Genomic DNA, 22,210 nt, shown 5'->3' on the forward strand with positions numbered 1-22,210 from the left:
TTTTTGTGTCCTATTTAAGAAATCTTTGCCTAAACCAAAGTCACTAAGATTTTTCTCTAACATTCTCCTATAGAGCTTCTATAGTTTTAGCCTTTACAACTGAGTCTCCCACTCATTTCGAGCTAATTACTACATATGACATGACATGCAAGTTGAAGTTAAATTGTTTGCACACGGACATCTGATTATCCCAGCACCAATTGTTGAAAGATTATCTTTTCCTCATTGAGCTCTACTTGTCATCTTTTCTAAAAATCAACTGACTGTGTCCATTTTTCTCTATGTATAATAGAAAACATTTTTAAAAGGTGATCAAAATCTCAGGCCCCCTCAAAAAATAAAAATCAACTGACCATATGCGTGGGTTTATTTCATACTATATTCTATTATCTATATATCCATTCCTATCTGCCAATATCATACTATCCTGATTAATGTAACTTTGTAGTAAGTTTTAAAATCAGGTAAGTCCTCCAACTTTATTTTTCTTGATAAAAGTTATTTTGGATATTCTAGACCCTTTACATCTCCATAAAAATTTTGGTGTTAACTTGTCAATATCTGTCCACAAAAAAAAAGTCTGTTGGAAATTTTACTGGGATTGAGTGTGCTGAAGGGAGACTGATTTAGGGGAGAACTGATACCTTAAACAAGATCTTCTACCCTGAGCATGGTAACCTCTTCATTTATTTTATTATTATTATCACCACCAATTCCTTTATTTAGTCTCTTCTTTGATTTTCTCTCATCAATGTTTTATATTTTATAGTTTTCTACAGGTCTGAAACATATTTTGTAAAATTTATCCCTAAATATATCACATTTTAATTTTATTATAAATGGTATTATTTCCTTTCAATTTTAAATTGTTGCTAATATATAGAAATAAAATTGTGTCATATGACTCTGTGAAACTCATTTATTAATTTAGTAGATTGTTTTTGTAGATTCCCTAGGGTTTTCTATGGACACAAGCAAGTAGTCTTGTGAATAAAGACAGTTTTACTTCTTCCTTTCCAATTTGGATCCCTTTAATTTCTTTGTATTGCCTTATCCTTTTCACTAGTAATTTCAGTACACTGCTCCATAGGAAGTGGTAAGAATGGACATCCTTGCCTTTGTCCTGATCTTAGGGAGCAAGTATTTAATTTTTTACCATTAAATGTGATGTTAGCAGTCGGTTTCCCCTTGATGCCCTTTATCAACTACTTCTAGTTGCTGATGGTTTTTGTAATGAAGGGGTATTGAATTCTCACAAGTGCTTTTTTTGACTTGTATTGAAATGATCCTATGATTTTTTTTTCCTTTCGGCTTTTTAAGATGGTGAATAACACCGATTAGCTTCTGAATGTCAGACTAACCCTACATTGGTAGCATACACCCTGCTTGGTCAATTTGCTAATATTTAGTTCAGGATTTTTGCATCTATACTGATCTGTAGTTTTCGTGTAAAGTCTTTGTTTGGTTTTAGTATCAGGGTAATTGCTGGCCTCACAAATGAGGTTGGGAGAGTATTCCATCTTCTTGTGTTTTCTGGAAGAATGTATAGAATGGCTGTTATTTCTTCCTTAAGTTTTTGGGGGAATTCACCAGTGAAGCCATCTGGGCCTGGAATTCTCTTGTAAGAATGTTTTTACCGACAGATTAAATTTCTTGAATGTATCGGTCTATTCAGGTCATCTGCATTTTTTTTTTTTTTTTTTTTTGTGGTTTAGGTTTTATTTCATCATCATAAACTGAACTCTGCAATCCAGCTAGACCTGGGGATAAGGAACCACAGAGCCTGCAGAACTGCAGCGAGAGCACAGAGATTCTGGGGTATTTCAAGCAGGTGGGGGTGGAGGGGTGCTCTCCCGAGCTACAGAAGGGATGGTCTGGTAGTTAAGATAAAACACAAGTCAGATTTATTAGATCTGTCCACAGTCAGCAATGGTGATCTTCTTGCTGGTCTTGCCGTTCCTGGACCCAAAGCGCTCCATGGCCTCCACAATGTTCATGCCTTCTTTGACCTTGCCGAAGACCACATGCTTGCCATCCGACCACTCAGTCTTGGCAGTGCAGATGAAGAACCGGGAACCGTTCATGTTAGGTCCAGCGTTGGCCATGGACAGGATGCCAGGACCCATGTGCTTCAGATGAAATCCTCATCATCAAACTTCTCCCAACAGATGGACTTGCCTCCAGTGCCGTTATGGCGTGTGAAGTAACCCCCCCCCACATAAATCCCGGAATGATCCTGGGAAAGCAGGAACCTTTATAACCAAATCCTTTCTCCCCAGTGCTCAGGGCACAGAAGTTCTCTGCTGTCTTTGGAACTTTGTCTGCAAACAGCTCGAAGGAGACACGGCCCAAGGGCTCACCGTCCGCGGCGATGTCAAAGAACACAGTGGGTTTGACCATGGCTGGGCGGCAAGGGCGGCTCTGGGGCAGTGGCGTCTGCAAGGCCAGGTTATCTGCATTTTTGAGTATACTTTGGCAGCTTGTATCTTTCAAGGAATTGATCCATTTTGGCCAAGTTGAATTTACTGGCATAAAAATGTTCACAATATTCCCTTATAAATGCCAACAGTTTCTATAGGTTCCCCTCTTTCATTCCTGATATTGGTAATGTGTGTCTTTTCTCTTTTTCCTATATTAGTTTGGCAAGTGCTTTATTGATTTTATTGATCTCAACAGTCAGCTTTTGGTTTCACTGGTTTTTTCCCCCAGTATTTTGCTATTTTATTTCATTGATTTTTGCTCTTATTATTTGCTTCCTTGTCCTTGCTTTGTGTTTGTCATTTTTCTTAAGTTTGTCTTCTATTTTCTTAGGAAAGAAGCTGAGATCAACTTGAAAACACCTTTTTCTGACACATTTTCAATTAAATTTTTCTCTAAGCACTGCTTTATTGCATCCCACAAACTTTGATATGTTATACTTTAATTATTGTTTAATTAAAAATATTTTCGGTGCACCTGGGTGGCTCAGTCAGTTAAGCGGCTACCTTTGGCTCAGGTCATGATCCTGGGGTCCTGGGATCAAGCTCTACGTTGGGCTCTCTGCTCAGCGGGGAGCCTACTTTTCCCTCTCCCTCAGCTACTCCCTCTGCTCGTACTCTCTCTGCCAAATAAAATCTTTAAAAGAATATATATTTTTTTCTAATTTCCTTTCTTCTTTGACCCGTGGGTTTTTAGAAGAGTGGTTTTTAAAATCTAAATATCTGAGGATTTTCCTGATGTTTTTCACCTACTGATTTCTAGCTTAATTCCATTCTCATCAAACAACTATTTTTGGCAGATTTCAATCCTCTTCAATTTACTGAAACTTGTTTCATGGCTCAAATGTGGCCCTTCTTGGTAAATGTTTCATGTGTGCTTTAGATGGAGTGCACGTTCTGCTGTGTTAGGGGAGAGCGTCTGACAAATGGCAGTTAGGTTATGTTCAAGTCTTTATATCTGTAGTTACTTGCTGTCTGATTTTGCTATTAATCGTTGAGAGGTATTGAAGTATCCAACTGTAATTCTGGATTTATCTATTTATTCTTTCAGTTCTATCCAATTTTCATGTATTTTGAATCTGTTACGAGATGCTACACAATCGGTACTGTTATATCCTCTTGATGAACGGGACTTTCTTGTTATGTGTTTATAGCTTTCATCAAACATGGAAAGGATATGACCACCTTTTCTGCAAATAATTTTTTCTTTACTTCCCCCTTCTTTGACTCCAAGTACAAATACCTTAGGCTTGGTGTTGTACTACAACTCATTGATGCTTTGTTAACTTTTCATTCAATTATTTTTTTCTGCTTCATTTTGCACACTTTTTTTTTCCTTAAAGACTTTATTCATTTGAGAAAGAGAGAGAGACAGAGAGCACAAGCAAGGGGAGAGGCAGAGAGAGAGGGAGAAGCAGACTCCCTGCTAAGCTGGGAGCCCGATGTGGGGCTCAATCCCAGGACCAGGAGATCATGACCTGAGCTAAAGGCAGATCCTTAACCATCTGAGCCACCCAGGTGCCCCTTACATACTTTCTTTTGTTATGTCTTTCACTGACCTTCTGTAGTTAATCTTATTCACTGCATTTTCTTTTTCATATAATGTATGCTTCAACTCTAGATGTTACACATATGTCTTTTATAGCCTCCATTACTGTGTTCATGATGATCATGCTTTCCCCTATCTTCTTAAACATGTGGAACAAATTGATAATAGCTGTTTTATTAAAGTTCTTTTCTCCTCCTTCTGTCATCTGGGTCATTTCTGGTTTTGTTTCTATTGATATATCTCCTGGTTGGTTATCAGTGGTATTTTCCTGCCTCGTGATATTGGCTGGATGCTATATACTGTGGATGTTACCTTGTTAGGTGCTGGATTTTACTGTATTCCTTTAAATACTGTTGCTCTTTATCCTGGGATACAGTTAAGTTACTTGAAATCACTTCATCCTTCTGAGATTTTTAAAGCACTTTGAGGGCAAGCAGAGGACAGCCTTGAACGTAGGGCTTCTCTGACCCAGGAGGTCTCTACCCAGCACCGCACATCCGGCTGAAAAGAACACAGACTAGGCACGGCCTTGGGTTCCAAGAATTGACCCAAATGCTGCTTCCTGGTGGTCCTCTCTCTGGCCTCAGTAGCTTCCTCAAACACACGCAAAGATCAGTAAGCAGCCAAAGACTTTGAGGCCTGTTCTGCAGATCTCTGAAATTCTTCCTCTGTGTATCTTATCCCTCTCCAGTATATTTTCTAGCACATTCTAGAAATCTTGCCCTCCCCAAGTTTTAATGCTACTGTCTTCTGAATTCAGTAAAGTACCAGGATTTGCTGGGCTCCCCATCCTTGCACCGTGGCTTTGAGACCCCGAGCTAGGTCACAGTTAGGAAGCACTTTGTTTCCTTCCACTCGGGGATTACTGCCTGTCCTGTGCAGCCTATTGTCCAGGGTCTGAAAATCTGTGCTTCTTATATTTTGTCTGGTTTTAGAGTTGTTTAACGCAGGAGAATAGCGGGTCTCTATTATGATTGTGGTCCGAAGTTAAAGTCCCCATAGCATTTTGTTGTCAATCCTCATACGGTACCTTCTGACTTTATTGTTGTTATTTTTCTCTAATCACTCATTTTCTTCACCAGATTGTAAGCTCTTTGAGTCCAGGGACTAGGTCTTGTTTATGAATAATATCCGGTATATAGCAAGCACTAGAGAAGTCAAGTGACTAAAGAATGGGCAGACAAAGGTTGATAAAAGAAATGAGATATAAAGGTGCTCAGAGTAGTCTGAGGACACTCTTTCAACTGTGAAACTTGTTTATCTGGTCGTGGGCTGTGATTCCCTAGTATTCAGACTCTGGCCGGACCACAACTACCAGGAACATCCTTGCCAACAAGAGCCCAGTGTCACTCTGACAACCCAAGTTCTTGAACCCTGGCCACTTCCCATCAGACCTGTCTACTAAAGAGTTAAGAACTGGCTCTAATTAGGCAGCATTAATTCTCTAAGACAACAACCTCACCATGTGTAATGAATACTTTGGCTATAAACCTCTTAAGAGAGCAAAACAGCATTCCCTAAACAGCATTGATTTTAGAGTCCGAAAGACCTGAAATCTGAATCCTAAGTGTGCTGCTTCCTTGCTGTGCCAACTTAGACAAGGTGCTTGACCTATCTGAACTTTAGTTTCCTTATCAAATGGGGATAATATATAGTATCTTCTATATATGAAGAGAACCCAGTATATAGTCAACCCTTCATAAATGATAATCAGTATTGTAGGTTTAATTAGGATCCTTTAAGCAAGGATAAAAATCAGCTAAAATGAATGATGAGAAATCTGTACAAAAATATTAGTGGCCACCTGGTAACACTACCTCCAGGGAGAACATTTACTTGGAGGCCAACCAATGTGCGAAAATGCACTGGGCAGGACGCTTTGCCTAATAATTATAAACCGCAGGCTGAGGAATGCCAAACAATCTGTTTTCTAGCAGACAGGTGGTTTCTTCTAGAGGTGTACCCGTATATATGTCTGTCTGTCACACAGAGAACCGCAATCACACGCAGGTACCACAAAAAAAGTTGGTAGGTACTGGGACACCTTTGTTGGCAGAAAGAAGAGAGTGAAGGTGTGTTTGGTGGGGAAAAGTGAGGGAAAATGGGCACAAAGAGCATGAGAAGATGAGTGGTCTCCAAGCTCACACAAGATGCTAATAGAATTTTTCACCAAACTACTAGGTCTCTTTCTCAACATATACTTATCAGAACTTTTGTAAGAAGTAGCTTAAGGCTCAGAACTTTGAACAAACTGAGATTTACTTGTTTATTTTTAAAGACTTTTATTTTATTTATTTGACAGAGAGAGAGACAGCGAGAGAGGGAACACAAGCAGGGGGAGTGGGAGAGGGAGAAGCAGGCTTCCCGCGGAGCAGGGAGCCCGATGCAGGGCTCGATCCCAGGACCCTGGGATCATGACCTGAGCCGAAAGCAGACACTTAATGACTGAGCCACCCAGGTGCCCCTGAACAAACTGAGATTTAAAAGAGAGCCATCGAGGGGCGCCTGGGTGGCTCAGTCGTTAACCGTCTGCCTTCGGCTCAGGTCATGATCCCAGTGTCCTGGGATCGAGTCCCGCATCGAGCCTGCATCGAGCTCTCTGCTCAGCGGGAAGCCTGCTTCTCCCTCTCCCACTCCCCCTGCTTGTGTTCCCTCTCTTGCTGTGTCTCTCTTTGTCAAAAAAATAAATAAAATCTTAAAAAAGTAAATAAAAGAGAGCCATCGAAATGCTTTAAGGAGTAAATATGAAAGGTTCAAAGAAAGTTTAAGGAACAAATTTTTTCAGCTTAAGGAAGTGAAGATTCAGGAGTAGGTGACTCCCAGCAAATATAGAAAGGATTATGCAAAAAAAAAAGGAAGGGAGGGGTGGTCATCTCTTCTCTATCTCTAGTGATGAATAAAATGAAAGGGAATAGGCTCAGTTGTAGTGGAAGAGGCCAGTTCTCATGGCTAAACAATTTTCTAAGGGATGTAGTGAGATTTCTTTTCCTGGAAATATTCAAAAACAGACTAGATGTGCACTTTTCTAAGTATAACAGAGGTACCACATTGCTGAGGCGCACTCTTGGAGTACTCCTTACTCTGTGTCCACCCAGGGGCACCAACGACAAAGGGCTCAAGCTTCTCTCTTAAAACCAACCACAAGTGAGCAGAGAGTGAGGCCGGGTCTGGCTGGAGACCACACATCTGCTTTCACTTTGAAAGAGCCACATGCAGAGTGCTGGGCTGCGGGCTGGTACCCCGGAGTGCACAGCTAAGTGGAAGGAGGCCTGGCTGGGAGAGGTGTGACAGGTTACAGGGGTGCTTATGACAACAAGGAGAAAGTTTTCTTTACAAGGCGACAACTAGAACACTGGCCTATGATAGATAGAAAACAATGGGATTTCCAAGTTGTCTATGAAAAACAAAATCTGAATCTAAAGCTATGATGATCTTGGGGCGCCTGGGTTGAGCATCTGCCTTCGGCTCAGGTCATGATCCTGGGGTCCTGGGATTGAGCCCCGCATTGGGCTCCCTGCTCAGTGGGGAGTCTGCTTCTCCCTCTGCCTCTGACCTTCCCCCCTACCCCCTCTTGTGCTCTCTCTGTCTACCAAATAAATAAATACAAATATTAAAAAAAATAAAGCTATGGGGCACGCCTGGGTGGCTCAGTCGGTTAAGCGACTGCCTTCGGCTCAGGTCATGATCCTGGAGTCCCGGGATCGAGTCCCGCATCGGGCTCCCTGCTCGGCGAGGAGCCTGCTTCTCCCTCTGACCCTCCCCCCTCTCAGGTACTGTCTCTCTCTCTCATTCTCGCTCTCTCAAATAAATAAATAAATCTTCAAAAAAAAAAATAAGGCTATGATGATTTGAAGCCCCCTACTGCCTAGAGGTGGGCTTCCCATCATCAAATGGTCCGCTCCATCATCAAATAAACAACTCTAATGTCACCAGTACTGCAGCCCAGACACCCCAGACAAACAGAACCAGGCGCGTGGTTCTACAAGCCCACAGCAAGGCAAGAGCCGAGGACTCTCCCTTTTCTGGCACTAGCAGAGGTAACAATTTCCTTAGAGAGTATGAAATAGGTAAACTCATCGAAACCTCTAGTTTCCGTGATTCCATGAAAATCACTACAAGGTTGTGCTACATACAGGTCACATCCACAGTAGTGAACGAACCGCCCCCTGGATTGAAGGCACAGGACTTGAGGTGGTGACCAGCAGCACAGCAGGTGTCCTGGGGGTTACAGAACTAGAACACGTGGCCTTGGGGTCTTGGGTGAGACACTGCTACACCCAAATCTCAAGGAGAAGCAACGACCAAAGGAGGGTTTCCTACGTGATATGTCGGGTCAGCAAGTAAATTCTTCAGCTGTTTCGAGCACTGTCAAACCTTATGTTAAGCCACTTCACAATGATTCCCACCTGAAGTAAAAGCTCCAGGATGGAGACCTACTAAGATCCCAAAGCCCCCCAAACAGGGCTTTTGTGCTACCACCTGCCCTAGCAGTCCAGTGTTAGTTATGACCCACCCCGCATTGTTGGAAAGCACTGCCCGAATCAGTTTTTGACAAGACAGCTAGCATGTGTCAGGTGTGCTAGTGCCAAAAAGAAAAAAAAAAAAAAAGGCTGAGAACCATCACTCTCTAACATAAATTCTATAGAAGGGCAGAATCAAGTTAGATAAGGATGCACAGCAAAGCTACAAATATATAAAAATACCAAAGTTTCCTAAAGATGATTTGTTCACACTTTATATAAGACTGGGAAAACATCCGTTGTCACCAACAGTGAACAGCCCCTCTTCCTGTGGTGCCGTTATGATCAGGAGGCCCTGGAAGTATGGATGGTGGTCATGCAGAGGGCACCAAAGCTGCCTTTGGGAACCGGTGACTCTGATCTGTGATTGTCTGGAGTGGGGAGTACAGATCCGTAGCCCTGGGTGGAGTTTCTCTCTCTGCAGAGCTAAATGGTCCTCCCCATCATCAAATAAACAACTCTAATGTCACCAGTACTGCAGCCCAGACACCCCAGATGGTAGCTTAATCGCCTGAAAGAATTAATAGTGCACCTCTAAGCCCATTATTCACCCAGAGAATAGTTTAGGCAATGGGAAGAATCTGGCCCATTATACCCCACACAATCGCTAAATAATATGCAATCACAGAAATGAAGCATGGCATATGGTAATCTCTCTACTATATTGAGATTCATTGTAATAAAAGTGCTGTTCAAAACCCTTATGTGTAGAAATCTGAAAGGCATACCTTTCTTTTCTGGAAGAAACATTATAATAAGACAAGCCAGTCCTCCTAGGCACAGAAATGCCGCTAATGTCCGCTTCCGACCAAACCTAAACAACAGAAAGACATTACACATTTCTCTTGAGGATCTTATAAATTCATCTGCTTCGTCTCCCGAACCTTCTTTCTGAAATGTCCCCAGTTTCATTATATATGTTCATCGTTGCTTAAGGAATGGGTGGCAGATGTGACTGACCAGGACATAAAATACATAACCATCACAAAACAAGAGAAAACTGGCCGATGTCAGGACTGAATGACGTGTGCAGGAAAAGAACAGAGAATCATTCTATTGATTTCTGTGAGGGTTCACTATGTTCCAGGCAGTGCTGAATGCTGTCCATCGAGTATCTTACTTAGTCCTCACAATAAACCTGTAAGGCATGCGCTATGCTCTCCCTCTTCCAGAGAATGGAAATGAACCATGGAGAATGGAGTCTTCAGCTCACTTCCTCTTCTCATTACATGAATCTTTAGCAGTTCATTTTTTAAATTTTATTTAAAATCAATTAATTCACATATAATGTATTAATAGTTTCAGAGGTAGAGGTCGGTGATTTATAAGTTACAAATAACACCCACTGCTCATTCCATCACATGCCCTCCTCACATGCGTCCATCATCCAGTTACCCCATCCCCCCACCCCCCACCCCTCCAGCAACCCTCAGTTTGTTTCCTATGGTTAAAGGTCTCTTATGGTTTGTCTCCCTCTCTGATTTCGTCTTGTTTCATTTTTCCTTCTCTCCCCCTATGTTCATCTGTTTTGTTTCTTAAATTCCACATATGAGTGAGATCATATGATAACTGTCTTTCTCCGACTTACTTCATTTCGTATAATACCCTCTAGTTCCATCCACGTCATTGCAAATTTTAAACACTGTAAAACAAGGCTCTCTCTCTTAAAAATACAAACTGAAAAAAATTTCTTGTTAGTATGTCAGAATTAAGTGACATGTATTGCACACTTTATTAAGGGAACTAATTTTCAAAGAATTGCTGGAGGCTTGGGTGAAAGGCACTGGCATTAACAAGCCTCCCTTCCACTAGGGGCCTATGACTGGCTAGGTCCCCCGCAGGAACTTCCATAGTACTTGTAACCTTTATTAACAATTCTGCCGGGGAATTTTATAAGCCCTAGTTTAAGGATAAGTACATGGAAGCTTACTTGTCAAAGCCGTCACCTGTCAAAGCCATAAAAGTAACATGTGCCTGAGACTAGATTTGCACTCAGTTGTAAGTGGCTGGAAGACAGGATGACACGTGGGTCTCCAGGTCATTGTGCCTCACTTAACATCAGTACTGAGTGCCTTTCAACGGACAGGTGCCACGCTAGGCAGGCAGTGGGGACACAAAGCCATACAGGCTACTCCCTGGGACGGCATCCTTCTAAAACCGCAGGTGGTCACCCGAGGTGAGCATGGAAGCTATGACAGCACAAGGGAGGGGTGTCTGGCTCACTGGAGGTGATGGGGACCGATTTCTGGATATACAGCCTGACTCAGCTCTTGGACCACGGTGACAGCAAGCTCAGTCCTAACAGAGGGGTCACTGGGGACAATCAGGACCACCCCCAGAGAAAAGCCTTTCAACTGAACAGAATCCAAACCTGCCCTTCAAGATGCACTGAACCAACCCACCATCCGCAACAACAGCACCAAGTATAGTGCAAAAGGAATGCTGTTTGGGTTAAAATGATGATTTCTGGATAATGGGAAATGGCACAATCTGGCTGGTTCACACTGAATGGGATTTTCAGTTGCTCTGGTCAGGGCTCAGTAACAGAAGCGATCTCATAGAGAAACTGAGGAAACGGTGCTCTGTTTAAAAAGTACTGTAAAACTCCTCACTAACAAGTAGCAAAAGCAGGGTGTATTCCTCCCCTCCACAAAGTCGAGTGGGTCTTAAGAGGTAAGAAAAGTCCTTCCAGGTCCTCCAATTCTATGCCTTGTGTAAGAACCTCTACATGATAGGGGCTGGGTCGAAGGACTTCTATCTACACAGAGCCAATAATCCTATCTCTTGGGGCTAACAAACTACACATAGACTATCCAAAACCCTTCCGGTGGTAGTGCATTTTAATACTGGATTGAAAACCTACGGAAAAACTCATAAACATGAAACCCAAGCAATACCACACTAAAAAATGAATTCCAACTGCATTTAGTCTAAAAAGAATTCCAATCACCCTGGAGTACTGAACAGATACTGCCTATGGACAAAGACAACAATATTTAAGTATTTATGTATACAAGAGTGTGATCCTATGTGGGGCATTTCAGATTCAACTATACTCACCATTTTTGGTTAATCAAGTAGATGCAGATAGGGTAGGATGGAATCTCTATGAGGCCAGACAGGGCCAGGTTGGCATAAATATTTCCGCCTAGATCACCTGCGCTCAGAGTGAGGCCATAGTACACCAAGCTGCACACAAACCTGCAATTGGGGTAAAAGACAAGAAGGGCCAAAAGAAAAAGCACATGAGAATCTGCCAGAGAAGATGCAATCACTGGTTCCGTATAACGTTATCTGTCTTAAGCAATCAGCATGACATTCCCACGGAGTGTTTCTATCCCAATCTAAATGTATACAAGGAAAAAATACAAATGAAAGGGGCCTTGGAAGTTACTGAGCTACGTGGAGATGCTCTCTAAAGCAGATGAGTGGTCAGCTCCTGAAAGAGCAAAGACATCCTCTGTCCTTTCATCAAGCATATCTGCATTTAGAAGAAGACCACGACTAGTCTTGCTTTATTTAATCCAGCAGTTTACGAATACTTGCTGTAGGCGATAAACGACTCTAGGAAAGAGCTCCCGAGGGGAAAGCCAACAGGGGATGGTGTTGAGAAGGCGCGCCGAGAAGTGGCTGGATGATCGGTGGGTCCTCTGCAGGCCAGAAGTGACTGGCCCTCCAACCCCCTGACCAGGTTCTCGACCCACCCGGACAGGAAAGAGAAGACCAGGAGCCCAGCGGAGGCAGGATCCTCCAGGAGGGTCAGCTGAGGAAGGACCCTTTGAGAAGCCATCGGTTTCTTTCTGTACTTGGGGAGAGGCTCCTGGGTGGCAGGCACTGGGCCAGGCACTGAGTTCACCTCCTATGGGCCAGGAACGGAGGAGCCCAAAGTGCCATCCTGAAGCTCCAAGTTGGGGTTTTCTCAGAGTGAAGTTTCCTGTGCCTAGGAAACTGAATTATTAAAAACAAAACGAAACAGAACAGAACGCAAACAGAAACAAAACCCTAAAACTAGGCTTTACTAGTCTATGGATATATTTTGGAAACCAAACATTTCTATAAAATGTACTACAGGCTTTGGAAGTCCATCAGTTTTTACGTTTTTGCAATTTACCTTGACGGTGTTTATTACAGGGAAGTTTCTGTTTGTTTCCCTTTAGTTTTCCTTGGAAAAGGTCCAATAAGCTGTGACTATGATGAGATCAAACAGCAGAAGGAAAGCTTTCTCTCCATCTCTGCCAAAACAGCGAAGTGGGCCAAGTGCCCTGGGCTATTAAGAAGGGGCTGCAGTGAACAGGAGAGGGATGGGAGGAGGGGAGAAAGACGTCTAGAGCTGGATGCTTAGTGGGGCATCCCTCCCTGGCAAATGAGCCAGCGGCAGCAGCTACTTCCTATTACAGCTCACTGGGTGGAGCTGTCACTCATGTACTAAGGATGATGAGCAGTGTCGGAGCCAGGACATCATGTGTAAGGATGCAAAGTGACACTGAGCTGCCTGTTTTCCCTGTCCCCTAGCACCTTGTCTGCAAGGAGAAAGCGAAACAAATTTAAACCCATGCAGCTTTCTAAAGTATTTTAAAAATTCTTTCTACCTGCAGGAGACACCCTCCTCTGCCATGTGCTGTATGCATCAGTGTGTGTCTACTCTGCACTTAAAACAGAAATCCCAGGGTGCCTGGGGGGCTCAGTTGGTTAAGCGTCCAACTCTTGATTTCAGCTCAGTTCATGATTGCAGGGTCGTGAGATCGAGCCCTGCATCTTGGGATTCTCTCTCTCTCTCTGCCCCTCCATCCACCCCCCTTCCAAGCTCACTCGCACACACTCGATCAATCAAATAGAAATCCCAGTGAAGTCATTCCAGCCGTGGAAACACACATATTTAAATCCAGTCGGGATGGTAGCAAGTCAGGCATAAATAAACAAGGCCAGTTCAGGATGCGAGAGGCGTGCAGAAGCTGCTGGTGGTGGGTGAACATGGGGAGAGCATAGGCAAGGACGGCCTATGGTCCCACGGCGGGGACTCTGCTTGCGAGGTTCCTTAATGGCAAGTTGGTCGTTGGGATGCGTAATTACAGCTATTAAAATCATTTCAATCCTTTTTATGGGCCCCAAGCAAAATTTAGAATGCTTGCATAATATTTAACAGTATATTTAGGGCATCAAAGAACTATTTAAAAAGAAACTACTGTGGGAAATAACCAAAGGAACAGATGTGAACCACAGAGGTATCGTTTTGCTCCCAGGTAAGGGCTTTCTTCAATGACAGATCCACAGAAAAGACTTCAGAATTTTACGGCATCTTCAAAAACAGCAGTTATGTGGAATGACAGTGTCTCTATTATTGCGTATTTTAGCATTCAGAGCCCAGGGGGAAGAGGTTTATTCGAGAAGAACTCCTTTGGCTGTGTAAGATAAGAAAATAAGGGGCATTCTCCCTGGCTCCCAGGCTACTTTGTTTGTTCGTCTGTTTTTTATCCCCTGAAGGCCAGAATCTAAAGTTAATCTGCCTCAAAAAAAACCCCCCAAAAAACCTAAACACAAGAAGTAAATCATCCTCAAGAAGTAGGCAGAGGGTTTGACTGTCTCTATGACATGCAAATGCGGATTTTAATGGAGCCTGAAGCACCTGAACATATTTTGTAAATGTCTGCAATAGGCAGAACCCAGATGAGTAGCTCCTGGGCTGGGTCGTCAGGTCTGGCTTTTCAAAGTTCCCTTAATCTCCATGTCTCCAAGCTTGCGTCCCCTGTTCCACATTTACTCTGCGTCTGTCATATTCCCGCACGGTGCTGGGTCTGTGGGGAAGGCGGCAGTGGATATGCCCTGGCCCCTAACCATACAGGTGGCAGCCAGTGCTTGGCTGGGTAGAAAAAGAGAATCATGATATAGAAAAATCTATGCACAGCTTCTTCCCCTCAATCTGCTGTTCTTTACAGCTTTGTATCTAAGATCACTTTCATATAAAATTATTCTCCTTAATCCCCACATGAAAATGTAGAATTTCTATGCAGCCTTCATGGCAAATACATTCCAACCACAGCACAAAAGTCCTTCGAGTCAGTAAATACGCTGTTCACACCCAATCCTGGACCCAGTCTACGGCACCCTAGCAGAATGGACAGGCATTCCTAGGACATACTGTGGGTTCTAGACCACTGCAATAAAGTGAGCATTGCAGTAAAGCAAGTCAGATGAATTTCTTGGTTTCCCAGTGCACAGGAAAGTTATGTTTACACTATATTGTAGTCTGTTAAGTGTGCAAAAGCATTGCGTCTAAAAAAACAATGTAGATATCTTAATTTAAAATATTTTATTGCTAAAAAATGCTAACCATCATCTGACCTTTCAGTGAGTCATCATCTTTTTGCTGGTGGAGGGTCTTGCCTTGATGTTGATGGCTGCTGATGGAACAGGGTGGTGATTGCTGAAGGCTGGGGTGGTTGAGGCAATTTCTTAAAATAATACAACACTGAAGTTTGCCGAATCAATCGACTCTTCCTTTCATGAGCATTTTCTCTGTAGCATGTGATGCTGTTTGACAGCATTCTATCCACAGTAGGACTTCTTTCAGAATTGGGAGTCAATTCTCTCAAACCCTGCTGCTGCTGTATCAACAAAGTTTATGTAATATTCTAAATCCTTGTATGGTGATTAACATAACAATAAAAAATTAAAAAAAAATAAAAAAATATTCTAAATCCTTCGTTGCCATTTCAACAGTCTTTATAGCATCTTCACCAGGAGTCGAGTCCATCTCAAGAAACCACTTTCTCTGCTCATCCGTAAGAAAGTGACTCTTCATCCGTTCAAGTTCGATCATGAGATAGCAGCAATTCAGTCCCATCTTCAGGCTCTACTTCTCATTCTCATTCTCTTGCTGTTTCCACCACACCTGCAGTTACTGTCTCCACTGAAGTCTTGAACCCCTCAAGGTCATCTATGAGCGTTGGAATTCACTTCTTCCAAACTCTTGTTAATGGTAATATTTTGACCTCTTCCTATGAATCATGAATGTTCTTAATGTCTTCTAGAATGATGAATCTTTTCCAGAAGGTTTCCAATGAACTCTCCCCAGCTCCATCAAAGGAATCACTATCCACAGCACCAATATTGTTATGAAATGTATGTCTTAAATAATAAGATTTGGAAGTTGAAATGACTCCTTGATCCATGGGCTGCAGAATAGATGTGTTGGCAGGCATGAAAACAATATTGATCTCATTGTCTGTCTCCATCAGAGCTCTTGGGCACCCAGGTGTATTGTGAGTGAGCAGTAATATTTTGAAAGGAATCTTTTTTTTTTTTTCTCTGAGCAGTAGGTGTCAACAGTGGGCTGAAAATATTTGTAAACAAATGTGCTGTCATCTGTTTACAAGGCTTTGTTGCTCCCTTTAGAGACAGGCAGAGTAGATTTGGCGTAGTTCTTAAGGGCCCTAGGATTCTCAGAATGGTCAGTGAGCACTGTGTTTCACTTTAAGTCACCGGCTGCAGTATCCCCCTATCAAGAGTCAGCACGTCCAGGTACTGACTTCCCTTCTCTCGCTATAAAAGTCCTAAATGGCATCTTCTTCCAAAAGAAAGCTGTTTCATCTATGTGGAAATCTATTGTTTAGTGTAGCCACCTTCATGAGTTGTCTTAGCTAGATCTTCTGGAGAACTTGCTGCAGCTTCTACATCAGCACTTGCTGCTTCATCTTGTGCTTTTATATTGTGGAGACGGTTGCTTTCCTTAAACCTCATGGACCAACCTCTGTTAGCTTCAGACTTTCCTTCTGCAGCTCCCTCACCTCTCTCAGCCTTCAGAGAATTGAAGAGAGTTAGGGCCTTGCTCTGGATCAGGCTCTGGCTTAAGGGAATGTTGTGGCCGGTTTGATCGTTTGTCCAGAACACTAGAACTTTCTCCATATCAGCAATAAGACTGTTTTGCTTTAAATCATCCATGTGTTCACTGGAGTAGCACTTCTGATTTCCTTTAAGAACTCTTCCTTTATTCACAACTTGGCCAACTGTTTGGTGGAGAAGCCTAGCTTTCAGCCTATCTTTGGCTTTCAACATGACTTCCTTGCTAAGCTGAGTCATTTCTAGCTTTTGATTTGAAGTGAGAGACATGTGACTCTTCACTCGAAAACATAGAGACCATGGTAGGCCTAATTAACTGGCCTAATTCCAATATTGTTGTGTCTCCAGGAATAGAGGCCCAAAAGAGGGAGAGACATGGGGCAATGGCCAGTCAGTGGAACAGCCAGAACACAGACAACATTTATTAAGTTCACTGTCATATACAGATGTGGTTCGTGGTGCCCCCAAACAATTATAACAGTAACACCAAGGATCACCGGTCACAGATCACCATGACAAATCTAATACTAACGAAAAAATTTGAAATATTGCGAGAATTAACAAAATGTGACAGATTTACGCAGTGAGGAAATACTACTGGAAAATGGTGCCAGTAGACTTGCTTGATGCAGGGTTGCCCACAAACCTTCAACCATAAAACACACGATCTCTGAGAAGCACAGTAAAACGTGGAGCGTCTATACAGTACTACAACACGTGTGCCATTCACACCCTGCATGCACTGCCTGTCCACTTCTCCCCTTTCTGCTTCATTCTTTAAGCGGAGCCATCTTGAATCATTTGGTGCGATTCTCATGAATGCTGAGAGTATGTTGGGAGGCGGGTAGGAATAAGCTAAGCGAGAAAATCAGATTCAGAGAATGCCTATCTGTTCATGCACTGATTTGCACATGTGGCTTTGAGTCTTTCATTTCACACTCCCAGGACTCCATTTGTGCAAGGAACAACACTGCCCACCCCCCGGGAGTGAGCGAGCGAGCATGTCACATAAAGTACAGGACAGGGTGCTACAACTAGAGCGTGCTATCTGAACAATTTGATGCTAACACCAAAGGTAGGGACTTTAAACTCCTACTTAGAAACTCTTCTAATATGCTCGCTTCCCCCCCACTTTTTTTTGGAGGTTGTTGGGGGTACTTAAGTATTTACAGGAAAGAGCTCAGGAGCAAAGATGTGTTTCTGCTGTCTGTTTACTCAAGTTCGCTAAACCTGCCATCCATAAACTGTGGGTTCCTCCTTGACCGGAGGGTACTGCGAAAGCCGAGCTGAGCACAACACGGGCATTAAGAAACAGGACTTGTTCTTGTGAAAACCACTTCAAGCTGACAAATCAGGTAAAAGTCCCTGTAACCCTGCAGAAGGAACACGTTATCAACAGCCCGTTAGCAACCTGAGTTGAGGATCAAGACAACACCCCTTAGGTATAATTACCAGATGAACATCAGGGTCAGCGTGTGCCCCAAGAGGATCCGGTAACGGAACAGATCCAGGAAACTTCCGGTCTCCCTGTGGCTCCTGCTAGCCCGATATGTTAGGGAGAACGTGCACTTGAGCTTGCGGTTCCTTTTGGCAATGAGGTACAGAGCCGCTTCAGCCTCACTCAGTCGACCCTGGGAGTATAACCAACGAGGTGATTCAGGAATGAATCTGAAAGAGACGTCATTAAAGGCTGTATATTCATATAGGTACATGGGCACACGAAGGAGACAATTCACCTAGGAGTATGTGGATTCCCTCACCACAACTGGATTCCGTGTGAGGGTTAAAACTCTCTCTCCCAATGACAGGTGAAAGAGAGAGGGGGCCACTTTCAACAGCATGCCAGGGTTAAAAGGTGGTGGCTTTATGAATGGAAACCAAGAACATACTTCGAAAACAGCAGTTAAAAAAAAGAAAAGGTAAGCAGTATGCATTTACTTTTAAACAAATTTTAATAGATAATGGTAAATTAAGCCTAGAATACTGAGTGATACAAATTTTTCATAAAGCCCAAGTCAGAGAGAGCATTCTAAACCCTGGCCAAGTGTGAGAATAATACTACAGAGATAGCAGGTGTTTAAGTTCTGACAAAGCCTCACAGAGAAGGTAATTTTTATTGTCTCATCAGAAAAAATAAATTTTTAAAACACGTTTTTAACATAGTGATATGTTATTAAGAAGGCAGAGATTAAGACTACATAAAAATCAAACAGGGGTCATCACATCTCAACTACTTTCGAGGATTTCCTGCTTCAAAATACTCCAATCAGTTGACACACTCGCTTTACTATGTCCTCAGGATATTTCCTGCCCCCCAAGACCTTAAAGAATAAAAGTCATTTTCTGGTTAACTTCCAGGTACCAAATTATTTTCTGCTGTAACTACAAAGTATTGAACAGTTATACTGCCATTGATATTTTCCAATAGTTTTAAGACTTAGCTCTCTGATGTGTCCTTTTTCCTCTTCACCCTTCTGTGTGCACAGCTAGAGGACTTGTCAAAGACAAACTGGGACAGGAACAGGGACACCTTGTTTACTAAATACAGCATCCAGTACCTTTTGGTCTAATGTGACATGATTTGCTTAAAATGAAACTTCTACCTATAAGTACCACTGGCTATTGAAGATGCCTTTTAGAATTCTCTGTGTCTTTCCGTAAGGATAGTGAAGTGGCAACAAATACCACGGAATTTGGAACTTCGTGGACAGCAGTCCATCAATAACCACTTGTTGAGCACATTCATTTTGTACCAGGCGATGTAGCAGGTGCTCAGAGGAAACAAGAAAGCAGGAATTCTCGCAGAGCTTTGCTACTGGGGAGAGACTATTTGTGCACATTTGATCGTCAACAAAAGCAGGGACGCAGGCCTTCTACAACAGCCTGAAAAATCCCTTGATTTACAGCGTCATTACCATTCGATTATTATCACTAATACACAAGCAGATAATCAAGCAAAATATTGTGCTGCTGGGAGTTAGGTCGGCCGATCAGCAAGCGGACCCACTGGCCCTAACAACCAGGTGGCTTACGAGCTACCACGCATTACCTGATTGCCTCTAAATGCAAATACAAAGAACATAAACGAAGCCTACGATGAAGGTGGAGAGTGCTGCTGGGAGGCAAAAGTACGTGAGACACCAGAAATCTGTCGTAATTAAATCAAAACCAACAGGGACAGGGAGGTGAGAGAGAGGAGACAAGGGAACAGCTGAAATACTAACAGTCACTGTCTTTGTGTCATTTAGGTCACTGTCCCCTTTCCCTCAAACTTCCCTGTGTTCAGAATGGTTGATAAGCATTAGTCACTGTTAAAATGTCTGTAAATTACTGTTACATAAATGTTTACATTACTGGTAAATGTTTATAAATCCTTTTTATACTCGAGAGATAGTCAAGCTTTGGAACACTAAACTATTCCTGCGTGGGGACGAGTCTGTCTTGTACACAAACCGAGGACCTGACTGTCCTCCCATTTGGAGAAGCCAGGAAGCTTACTTACACAAAGGCTCACCTCGCTGCTGACGGGTGGACTCGGGAATATAAATTCCAACACATGCAGATTTTGCATATCAAACAGCAAGACGTGTTTTTGAAAGAAAAAGCAGCCTTTCAACATGCTGCCCTCTGCTCAGTGCTGGGGCCACCTTCAGAAGCTACAGTGCTAATTTAACAATGTTGTCTCTGCTCAAAACATGTCCTGTGAATTTCTTAGAAGGTGGAAAATCCTTGTAAATTATGGAGGCACTGATTTTTAGAGTAAAACCGTTCAAATCCATGTATTGTAAAAATGAGGAATTTTTAAACTACACACTAATGTTTCCAGTAAAACAAAAAAAACAAGGTATGACTCTAAAATAATGTGACTTTTTCTTACATTGCTGACAGCTAATTTTGAAGGCTACTTCCACATATTTTTGTGCCCACACCTGTCCAATGGATCTGAAGGGTCATCTGTGCGGAAGGCCCTGGGCTTTGGTGCTGGGGGACACGTGACCGAGCCCAGCACCTGCAGCTACCAGGGAGGAAGCTCCTGGTGCAGAAAGAGACGGGCTCCAGTGTGAGGTGGAAATAGAGCACTCGTAGGGCACGGGGTAAGTGCTGGAGAATTCAGAAGCCAAAGCAAATGACTGGTAGCTGGAGGTGTGATGGGGAGAAGTTAGGGATGGGGTAGCATTTGAGCAAACCCGGGAGGCCAGGAGTTAACTAGGAAGAACTGGAGAGCAGGGTGTGGGAAGGGCAGGGGCAGCATCGAACAGGGGGCATGGAAGCAGGATGGCACAAGATGATGCCAGAAACTACAAGCGGTTCGCTGTGCCCAGCACACAGGATATGGGAAACGGGCTGGGAGACGATCAGAAAAGATAAACTGCAGGCTGACCGTGGGAAGGCCTAATGGAATAAATATATATATCGGGTTTACATGCTCTTTTCTCTGTTTCCTATTGTTTCCTGACCTGAATTCATCTCCCAGGGTGTGGATGGCCTCACCTAGCACTAGGGCCGTAACAAACTCAGACCACATTCAGACGAGACAGGCAGAACAGCTCATGCCATCCGTCAAAGTTGCTCTAAAGAAGACTTATTAGCTATTTAAAAAGAAAATTCATTTATCTACCCACATTTACATGACTGCTTATTAATTCAAGGATGACACTAGGTACCCATTTATTCCAAAAATGTATAATACACGAACTAATAAAATGTTGTTAGTTTCCCTTTCTGGTAGGATTATCTCATTCCAATTCACATAACTAAGTACGTTTAATACATTTTGCTTGTTTAAGTATAGGTAAACTATTTCTATTATATTCATTCTTTAAAGTTTATCTATTTATTTTCAAGTAATCTCTACACCCAATGTGGGGCTCGAACTCACAACCCTGAGATCAAGAGTCCCATGCTCTTCCAACTGAGCCAGCCAGGTGCCCCACTATTATATTCATTTTTGCGCTTAATTCTCTTATTTCAGAGGGAATACAAAAACAGATTTCAGTTCAATCCTCAATCCACCAAAACTCAATTAGTAGACCTTGAACAAAGAACGACTACATTAAAGATGCATCTGAAGGAAAATTCTGCCACAGATATCCTTCACTCCACTGGCTGAAAATTTTATTTATTCCAAAGATTTTAATGATTAAAGTTAGAGGTCTGATACCTCAGGAGAAAGCCTTTCACAAGCACATTAAAACTTTTGGTGAAATAAAACTAAAAACTCAAACTTTTTTTTTTTTCCCAGATTTTATTTATTTGAGAGAGAGAAAGAGAGCATGAGTGGGGGCAGAGGCAGAGGGAGAAGCAGATTCCCTGCTGAGCAGGGAGCCCGACCCGGGACTCGATCCCAGGGCTCTGGGATCATGACCTGAGCCGGAGGCAGATGCTTAACTGACTGAGCAACCCAGACACCCCTCAAATGTCAAAGTTCTTAAGCACATCATTAAAATGATGAAATAAGAAATGGAATAGTATTACTTCTTTGTGACACAGTATTTACGAGTGAAACTGGGTTTCTAAGCCCCAACAAGATGGTCAGTAATGTTAATTTTATGGAGAACTCTGTAAATGTCTCTTAAATATTTGTTTTACTGTTACCGGAGTCTGAGGCTATTTAGGGAAGAATATTAATAAATAATATTCTTCTATTATATATTATGTAATATGTATTATATAACAAGCACTATTAACACTATTAATGACATTATCTATAAAGTATTTGCTATGGGAAGAAAGAACTGGTAAAAGGGCTCTAAGTTGGTGGCTCGCCTTACAGCATTCAGAGCACCACGGTGTGACATCTGAGCGAGTTGTTGGGAGCATCCTGCCCT

At 42.6% G+C, this 22,210-nt stretch overlaps 1 protein-coding gene and 1 pseudogene across 6 annotated transcripts in view; both read right to left on the reverse strand.

Annotated features, from left to right (window-relative positions):
* The window catches only part of SLC22A15 (solute carrier family 22 member 15), a 66,814-nt gene that overhangs the window by 11,501 nt on the left and 33,103 nt on the right, over positions 1-22,210 (reverse strand). For all 6 annotated transcript variants that reach the window (XR_015767960.1, XM_028101909.2, XM_088022322.1 and 3 more), the window contains exons 6-8: positions 17,835-18,050; positions 11,607-11,747; positions 9,275-9,360 (exon numbers count right to left, since the gene is read on the reverse strand). Coding sequence is in view for 5 of the 6 variants with exons in the window: in XM_028101909.2 (XP_027957710.1) it covers positions 9,275-9,360; positions 11,607-11,747; positions 17,835-18,050 (443 nt within the window). In the remaining variant the exon portion in view is untranslated. The remainder of the gene's footprint in view (positions 1-9,274; positions 9,361-11,606; positions 11,748-17,834; positions 18,051-22,210) is intronic.
* LOC114207874 (peptidyl-prolyl cis-trans isomerase A pseudogene) lies at positions 1,667-2,571 on the reverse strand (annotated as a pseudogene).

This window comes from Eumetopias jubatus, unplaced genomic scaffold (genome assembly GCF_037043125.1).
Source record: "Eumetopias jubatus isolate StellerSeaLion01/CBP00866 unplaced genomic scaffold, mEumJub1_p1.0 scaffold_4, whole genome shotgun sequence".
Classification (NCBI taxonomy): Eukaryota; Metazoa; Chordata; class Mammalia; order Carnivora; family Otariidae; genus Eumetopias; species Eumetopias jubatus.